General features: G+C 40.2%; 1 protein-coding gene across 3 annotated transcripts in view; it reads left to right on the top strand.

The window, feature by feature from the left end:
* Positions 1 to 526: 526 nt before the first annotated feature.
* The window catches only part of Exoc3 (exocyst complex component 3), a 32,456-nt gene continuing 23,363 nt past the window's right edge, over positions 527 to 9,619 (top strand). Inside the window, exons 1-3 of one of the 3 annotated variants that reach the window (XM_055597931.1) lie at positions 527 to 574; positions 2,350 to 2,540; positions 6,138 to 6,357. In XM_055597931.1, the coding sequence (XP_055453906.1) occupies positions 2,367 to 2,540; positions 6,138 to 6,357 (394 nt within the window). In that variant the 5' untranslated portion in view covers positions 527 to 574; positions 2,350 to 2,366. The other 2 variants (XM_055597933.1, XM_055597932.1) reach the window with 2 other exon arrangements.

Here is a 9,619-nt window from a genome sequence, read left to right as displayed (position 1 = left end):
TTCTTCTTCTTCTTCTTCTTCTTCTTCTTCTTCTTCTTCTTCTTCTTTTTTTTTTTTTTTATGAACAGCTATGAGCGGCAGCCCACTCACTGTGGCTCCGTCGTCCTGATAGCTTGAATCTATCAGAAACTTCTGGTGGACTGGTGAGGGCAAGGCCAGCAAGAAAAAACAATATACGAAGTACAAGTAGTGAACCTTGACCACAAGATACAGTAAAGAGATGCAGAGGTGTGGAGATACCCAGGTGGCTAACGGGAGGAACTAAGCAAGGACAAACATTAAGAGGTGAATCCCGAGAAAAAGGTAGGGTACGGCAGGTGCTACAACAGAAGAGAGGGGCGGGAAAGGGCCAAACGTCAGAGGGCTGGGCCAGGCCAAGATCCGCAATTCTGATTATTCTGAGTCTGTGTCACAAGATGCAGGACAAACTTATAAACAGACTACCGAAGTACTGCCGGCACAGCGCCTTCCAGGTTAACCTGCCTCGGCACTTCCGCCCTGACGCCGGAAACGGAAGTGACCACGCTGTACACTTCCGGTCCGACCAGGGGAGGTGGAAGCAACAGAACGGACGGTGAGGAACCTCAGTTCTGACAGCCTCAGGTCCTGAGCGGTGGGCGGGACGCTGGGTCCTGGCACAATGTACCCCTCAGCGGGTTTGTCCTTTGGCGAGGAACACCATCGGCCGACGTTTCTGTCGGGGTGCGACACCTTCTGGTGCGGGTCCCTGAGCGGGTTTGGTTTTGTCCTTGGCGTGCGTCTCCCTTCCCACCCCCGCTTGGACAGGCTTGTTTCCACCCTCAGAGTTCCCTTTTGCCCCTAAGGCCGGAAATCTGACAGTCCTCAGACTGCGATTGGAACCAGGTTTGCTGGAGATCCCGTATTATTTTTTACCTTTTGATTGTCCTCATTCAGGCTTATGAGTGGGTTCTTTCCCGCAAAGGTTTTGTCAGCTTTCCTTTGGCATCTGGCTTGAACCACTGCCACTGGACTGACTGCCTTTCACCTGTCAGCTGGAGTGGTTGGATATTGAGTTGAATATCTAGCCCTGTAAATAGAAGTATACAGGTTTTAATGTTGTTGGGAATGCTGAGGATAGCATGTCAAACCAAAGCAAAATAAATAAATAAAAATAAATAAAAAAAATAAAAGCCTGCAATTGCAGTTATGTATACAGTTGAATCTCAACTTATAAAGAAATGAAGAAGAAAAAGTCAATCAGTGCTGTTAGTAGTGGTTGTCGCTAGAATACCATTTCTATGGCCTGCTCAGATTTTCTATTTGGGTATATGTAATTTTATAATCAGAAGATGAAAAAGGATAGTGTATGCAATGCTGGTCCACTTAAATGAGAAATACAAAGAGAAACACATGGGGAAAAATTACATGACTGAAAATTTACAATGGATTTTAGTGGCTTTCTAAAACCACGAAATGGAGAGTGAAAAATTCCAGAAGGCAGGTCTTTATTACATCTGTGGATGTTGAATAGCTGAAATCAAACGGAACAATGTTATTGATTCCCTCATTTACCAGATACTCAGAAAGTAGCCTGTGTAGGTCCATGACGAGGGTAGTATTGGATCGCAGGACTGACCTAGTATCTGAGCATCTGTGCTTAGGGGAAACAAACTGCTTGAGTAAGGAGAATATGTGTCTTTTGCCATCTTATCCTTGTTTTTAGAGGCTTTAAAAAGTAAGAAATGGAATCTTGGGTACCCAGAGTAGTAAGTAGTAAGGGGAGTCATAGGACTCAAGTTTGCCCACTGAACTGCAGAGGTGTAGTAATAGTTGTTGTCTTTCAGGGACATGGCCAGCAATGGGGTGAAAGCTCCAGGTCTTCTATAGGGCTAGGAATTGTGTTAAAGATGCCTTTGACATAGTCTAAAGTTTCTGTATAAATACCCTTTGTGTGTGCCTCCATGCCTGTGAGCCATCCCGCTTCTCTCTGTTAAGTTAAAATCATCCTGATGAGACCTGATAGGCTAGGGTCAGATAGAAGGAGAGGAGGGTATACCCTATCAGTGGACTAGGGGAGGGGCATAGGAGGAGAAGGAGGGAGGAAGAGGTTGGGAGGAGACGAGGGAGGGGGCCACAGCAGATTACAAAGTGAATAAATTGCAATAAATAACAAATAAAAAATTGCAAAAATCTTCCCAGCAATTGAATTCCAAAGATTTGTGGGTTTTGTGGAGGAGTTTATGATCCAAGTTCAGCTATCATTTCTGCTCTACTGATTTAAATATCATAGAAATTCTCCTTTAGCTGCACTGTGACCACATGACATTTGCATGGTAAGTCTGGTGCCGCTGCTCAGCCTTTAACATACCTTCTCCTTTGTGTACATAGTGTATCTGTGGTATGACATGTGTAAAGATTCTGCCTGCTTTTTGACCATGAAGGAGACAGACCTGGAGGCTGTTGCAACAGCAGTCCAAAGGGTTGCTGGGATGCTTCAGCGCCCAGACCAGCTGGACAAAGTGGAGCAGTATCGAAGAAGAGAGGCTCGGAAGAAGGCCTCTGTGGAGGCCAGACTAAAGGTAGGGGACCATAGAATAACGGGACAGAGCCATTTGTCTTGAGTTTCTGCTCCCTGCTACCCTGCCTGCCTACAGCCCTATTTTATGGAAACATTTTTCTCAATTGAGGTTTCCTTCTCTGAGATGATTCCGTTTTGTGTCAAGTTGATGTAAAAAATTAGTCAACACAATGTGATATATGTATATAAATCTAGATTATGTATGTGAAAGAAAACAGTTTTGTCTTTCTCTCTTACTGTTTTCTCTAGTTCCTTTTATTTAGACCAGCAGTTCTCAACCTGTGGGTCACAACCCCTTTGAGGGTCAAGCAACCCTTTCACAGCCCAGAAAACACATATATTTATGTTATGATTCATAACAATAGCAAAATTACAGTCATGAAGTAGCAAGCTTACTACTTATGGTAGCTTATGCTTACTTATGCTTACCATACTACATATGGTAGCATACACCTTTAGTCCTAGACTTAGAAGGAAGAGACAGGTGAATCTCCATGAGTTCAAGGCCAGCCTGGTCTACAGAGTGAGTTCCAGAACACCAAGCCTTTACAGAGAGACTTTGTCTCAAAAATCAACCAACCAACCAAACAAACGAAATGAAAAAGCAGTGAAAATAATTTTATGGTTCCTCAACATGAGGAACTCTGTTAAAGGGTTGCAGCCTTAAAAAGGTTGAGAACCACTGTTTTAGACTCTTCATAACTCATAATCCCTTTTAACTTTCATGGTGTGTTTGTTTATATGTGTGTACTTAAGTCTAGTTTCTGTATTTATAAAAGAAAAAATGCAATATTTGTTTTTCTGAGTCTGACTTATTTAATGTAAAATGAACTCTAGTTTCTCGTTTATTTTTCTGTAAATGACATAGTTTCAATCTTTACAATTGAATAAAATTTTTTTGTGTACTTTATCCATTCATCTGTTGATGTACATCTAGGCCAGTTCTGTATCTTGGCTCTTATGAACAGTGCAGCAATAAACACAGATATGCTGGTGGTATCTCTTTGGTACATGACTTAGACTCTTGAATATATATTTAGGAGTGATATAGCTGTTTTCTATGGCAGTATTATGTTTTGAAGATGCCTTCATACTGATTTCAGTTTACAGTCCCACCAACAGGCATAAAGAAGGTTCCTTCCTTCCCCCCGTCATTGCTGTCATTTGTTTTAGTTAAAAAACAAACAACAAGAACTCTCTTTTTAGATTCATTCATTTCATTTTATGTATAGGAGTGTTCTGTCCGTGTACCATTCACCTGCCTGGTGTCTGCAGAGGTCAGAAGAAGGTATTGGATCCCCAGAAACTGGAGTTATGGATGCTTGTAGGTGTGGAGACTGAAGCCAGGACTGCGAGGGCAATGAGTGCTCATCATCACTGAGCTGTCTCCAGCTCCCAGCTTTTTTTTAAATGATAGCTGTTATGATTATAGTGAGAGAGAATATTAATGCGCCTTTGTTTATTTGGCTCTTTTTGTTTGATTGTTTGTTCTGTGTGTGATGTTTTTAGGGAAGATCTTACTGTGCACCTCTAGCTGGCTTTGTATTCCTTGTGCAGCCCAGACTGGCCTCAAATTCACAGTAGTTCTTTTACTTTGGGCATTGAGTGCTGACTTTACAGTTCTGTGTCTCCACATCCACGCTCAGCATAATTCTAATTGCGTTTTTCTAAAGGCTAATATTGTTGAACATTTTTTCATGGATTTTGTTTTTTGTACTTTGGGTATTTGTATTTCTTCTTTGGGGAGTTCTTTGTTCAATTTCTTTGCTTGTGTGACTGATGATTACTTTTTTCTTCTGGTAGCTTAGATAGTACCCTTCAGAACTATAAAGCTAGCCAGTAGGGATGAAGCGTCCAGGCCCTAGAATCTTGATTTCCCCAAGTTCCATGACTCAAATTTGTGGTGTCTTCAGCAATAAGGTCTTTTACCATCAAGGTCTGGGATCATAACTAATAACAATGGGATTGCCCTGTAATGGTTGAGGTCTGCAGGACCTCACTGGCAACAACCAAGAAGTAAGCCATTCCTGGCACTTGACTTTTTATTTGTTAGCTTCTGGTGTCTGGAAGGAACATTGTTTCCCTGTGACAGGGTTACACCATTTCTTAGTTAGAGTTGCTTTTGCTTTGATGAAACATTCTCACCAAAGAAACCTGGGGAGCAGAGAGTTTATCTGGCTTACACTTCCACAGCACTGTTCATTATTGAAGGAAATCGGGACAGGAACTCAAACAGGGCAGGATCCTGGAGGCAGGAGCTAATGCAGAGGCCATGGAGGAGTGCTGCTTACTGGCTTGCTTTCATGGCTTTGCTCAGTCTGCTTTCTTATAGAGTCCAGGACCACCAGCCCAGGGATGGTAACACCCACCATGGGCTGAGCCCTACCACGTCAATCACCAAGACAATGCCTTACAGCTGCTTTTTATGGAGGCATTTTCTCAATTGAGATTCCCTCCTTTTGGATGACTAGCTAGTTTTATAATTAAACCAGCTAGTTTTATGTCAGCTTAACAACGTGACATAAAACTAGTCAAGACACTCCATTTTGACTATATATTATGTCTGTTTATGATACTTCTATAATAATAGCTATCCTTATGTTGTTTTCAGAACAACATAAGTTGTTTTCTTTAGTGTTATTTATCCTTTCCCATACTCCTGCTGTACTCTGCTTCCTCACCTCAGTTTAACTCTCCCTGTTCTGTTATTTCCTTTCAACCCTTTATACTAGTGCGTTCTATTTTTCCTCCCTGCCATAAAATTGTAAGCTTACTTAAAACGTGAGTTTTTTAAAAATCCTATTGTTCAGTTACACACAAACTTTTTAAGTAACAGTATCATGTTGTAGTGTCAATAGGTTAGTCATGCCTGTGTATAGACAATCTTAATAAAAGGCTGTTTGATCTGTGGTATAGTTTAACAATATAGTTTTTGTTGATTTTTAGTCTAGATGACCAGTTGATAACAGATAATTACACCATTATTAAAGTATCCAGGACCTATCTTCCCCTTTATGTCTAGTAGTATTTTCTGAGATTATGAGACCCATTATTTGGTACATATATATTTATAATTGTTTTATCTTCTTGATAGATTGTTCTTAAATTAATATGCATTGGTCTTTATATCTTCTGACTAATTTTGCTTTTAAGACTATCAGATATCAGAATAGTGACTTAATTTTTATTTGAAGTTTATGTTATCCTATTTCAGGAAAGCTATGGCACCTTCTTTTCAGCTTTCATTTGTTTAGTAAGTCAATTTCTACCCTTTCACTCTCAGCCTGTGAATATCCTTCCAGTGAAGTGTGATTCTTGGAAATAATAGATACTCTTGGTTGTTTTTCCAATCTTTTTAGTTTTTCAAGACAGAGCTTCCCTGTGTAACAGAGCCCCGACTGTCCTGGACTCACTTTGTAGACCCGGCTGGCCTTGAACTCACAGAGATCCACCTATTTTTTTTTTTCCTGTAAAAGGGTCATTTTTGTTCCCCTTAAATGGTTCTTTCTAAACGTGATCCTCCCTGGAAAAAGTTATTCCTCAGGAAATCATGTATGGCAGTCATTGACTCTGCTTACGTGCATGGTGTCTCCTTTAGGCCGCAATCCAGTCACAGCTAGATGGGGTGCGCACAGGCCTCAGCCAGCTCCACAATGCACTGACTGATGTCAAGGATATCCAGCAGTCACTGGCTGATGTCAGCAAGGACTGGAGGCAGAGCATCAACACCATTGAGAGTCTCAAAGACGTAAAGGATGCGGTGGTGCAGCACAGCCAGCTGGCTGCAGCTGTGGAGAACCTCAAGAACATATTCTCTGGTGAGTGGCAGATAGTAGAGGGGAACTGGGGGAAGATTTGAGTGGCTCTAGAACACTCATGATGGTACCTTCTCACATACATACCTACTTTTCCTCCAAACACTGGGAGCTCTATGAGATGAATAGAGGCAGGCCAGCATTTCTTTGCAATATACTTTTTAGGCCTGTCCTTCAGTGCACAGTAAGCTTGATTCTGCCGGCTCAGATAACTTCTCTGACTATGAATGGAAAGGGTTCGTTGAGCAAATGTAAGTAAGCACCAGCGGAGAGCATACTGTTGTGTGTCCTGCTGGTGCACAGTGTACACTACGGAGCCAGTGCTTCTGGCGGTGGCGAGGGACTAGGAGGCTGCTCTTCAGGGTCGAGGGAACAGTACCTGTTCTTTAGAAGGGTAGCTACCTGCGTGGGATGAGAGACAGGCCCTGAGACGGAGGATCCGGAGAACAGTAGTTCTTAAGCTAGGACAAGTAAGGGCACAGGCCGGAGAGCAGGTGAGATGGGAGCCAGGTGGGCAGGACAGGACAGGGCAGGAGTCTCAGTGTGACAGCCAGGGCTAGGAGGATCCTGAAAATGGACAAAGGACTGACTGACTGGCTGGAGTTGTCTCTTTGGTACTGTGTTATGGAATGCACATGTTCCACAGCTCATTCATGAACAGTATTGGCTGTCTCCTGTCATGAATTCTTTGCAGTATCTAGAAAAATCTCAAATGTTTGGCTGATTCAGTGGTGATATGACTAGCTTAGGGCTTTTCTTTGTAGAGGGATCTGTTCAGATTTTCTACTATGTTGTTATTCAGTCTGCTAGATTTTATTTCCAGGAATTTGTTTGATCTAGGTTGTTCAGTTACTTGGTATTCAATTTTTCATTGTTCTTCTTTATAATTTCTGAAAAATTAGTAATGATATTCTCACTTTCGTATCTTTTTTTTTTTTCACTTTCGTATCTTAAGTAGAATCTTTTTTCTTAGACCATTTGAGCTAAGAGTTTGTCAATTTCCTTGATCTTTTCAAAGGACCAGATTATATTGATTTTTATAGTTTCTATTTTGTTTGTCTATAGTCTGACCTCTATTCTTTTAGCTTTGGGTTTAGGTATTTGGGTTTTTAAAAAAGATTTCTATTTTATTTTATGTGCATAAGTGTGTGCCTGTGTGTATGTGTATGTGCCACATGCATGTTTGGGGCGTGCAGAAGTCAGACAGTGTGGGTGCTAGGAACTGAGTCGGGATCTCTGCAAGAACAGCAAGGGCTCTTAACCCTTGAACCATCTCTAACCCATCCTCCTTTTCAGCTCCTTGAGCTGTGAAGTTAGGTTGTTGGTTTGAGAACTTTCTTTTTAATGGAAGCTGCTTTAGAAACATGTTTTCCATTGTATCCCCTGATGTTCTCCATCCTCTAAGTTTTGTTATATTGTATTTTCATTTTTATTCTTTTCTACATACTTTTCCATTTCCCTTATGGTTTCTTTGCTCTGTTGATTAAAAACATTGTTTAATTTGACAAAATTGTTTATCTTTCAGTTTTTCTTTTGTTACTGATTTCTAACTTCATCTGTTCTATTTGAACAAGATACTTTGTACAGCTTTATTTTTAAAAATTTACTGAGACTCAGTTTGTTACCTGAATTCAATCTATCTGGAGACTGTCCCTATGCAGTTAAGAGTATGCATGTGTTCCATCTCAGATCCTGATTTTTAGTGTGTAGATCCTCTGTTTCTTCATGCACCTTCTGCTTGTTTTGTCATCATTGAGAGGAGATGCTGGCGTCTTCAGTGTTCAGTACAGAGCTGTGCCTCTCCTTTCGGTTCTATCAGTTTTTGCTTCATATATTCTTGTGGTCTTTTTGAGATGCAGAGATGTCAATAATTGTCAGAATTGTGTAACTGAACCATCTTGCCAGTTGGTCTTCCTGTCAATATGTATCCTCCTTCAATTTACTTAAAGCTTATTGTCTCGTGTAATAGGCTCTTGATTTACATGGGCAATCTTTTTCCAATATTTTCAGGCTAAGGCTACTCTTGTAGACAGGTATGGTTGAATCACTTTTTTAAAATGTGTGTTTATTTTATGTGTACTAGTGCTTTGCCTAGATGTATGCATGTGCGCCATATGCATGCCCAAAGAGGTCAGAAGAAGGCGTCAGATCCCTTGGAACTGTTACAGATGGGTGCTGGGAACTGAATCCAGGTCCTCTGGAAGAGAAGCAAGTGCTCTTAAACATTGAGTCATTTTTCCATCCCATGAGTAGATCACTTTTTAAATAATCTGTTCTGCCATCTATTTTGATTGGAGAGTTTAAATGGCTTGCATTTAAACTAATTACTAGTGAGGAAGGATTTTACTGTTTGGTTTTCATATGCTGAATTTTTTTTGTTCCTTATTTCTCATACTATAGTTTTCTGTGTTTTAATTTTTTTTTTGAATGAAACACTTAAATTCACCTTTTTCTTTTTGTTTTGTGCGTTCAGATATTTTCTTTGTGGTAGGACTTACATTTAATGTCCTGAAATTGTTATCACTCCATATTGAATTTATACCATCATAAATTCACTAACATGTAAAAACTTTAGCTACATCCCACCCCTCTTCAGTTTCTTCCTTGTATATGTCCAAAAACCAAACTGATATTATATTAGTTTTTCAGATCATGCAGAAAACAAAAATTGGGTTAAATACTTGCTCTTGTATTTACTTTTGTTGAGAGTAATTTTCACCACTTTGTTTTTGTTTGTTTTTGAGTTTTATTTTATTTTATTTATTTGTGTTGGGTTTTCGAGATGGTCTCATGTAACCCAGGCTGGTCTTGAACTTGCCACATAGCTAAGTATGAATTAAGTTGTTAATCCTCCTGCCTCTATTCCACAAGTGCTAGAATTACAGATGTGTGTCACCATTTCTGGCTGAAATTTCTTCATGACTTCCAGTTATTGTCTTTTTACAAGTTATTGTCTAATGTCTTTTCTTTTTTTCTCTGGGATTCCCTCTAGCATGTCCTGCAGATGGCTCTAATCATAAAGTTTTCTCAACTTTGTCTTATTTGGGAATCCTAATTTCCCTCTCACTTTCGAATAATAGATTTGCTGGATAAAAGATTCTTGGTAAAAGCTGGGCTTGTTGGCTCACAATTGTAGTTCTAGCATTGAAGGCTGAGCTAGGAAGATGGTTGCAAGTTTGAAGTCAGTATGGGCTATAGATTGAGACCCTATCTTTAGGGATAGATAGATAGATAGATAGATAGATAGATAGATAGATAGATAGAT

The sequence above is a fragment of the Psammomys obesus genome, unplaced genomic scaffold (assembly GCF_907164565.1).
Source record: "Psammomys obesus unplaced genomic scaffold, mPsaObe1.curated_primary_1811, whole genome shotgun sequence".
NCBI classification, from domain to species: domain Eukaryota; kingdom Metazoa; phylum Chordata; class Mammalia; order Rodentia; family Muridae; genus Psammomys; species Psammomys obesus.
The sequence above is the reverse complement of the archived record's forward strand: the minus strand, read 5'-3'. Positions and strand labels throughout refer to the sequence as shown.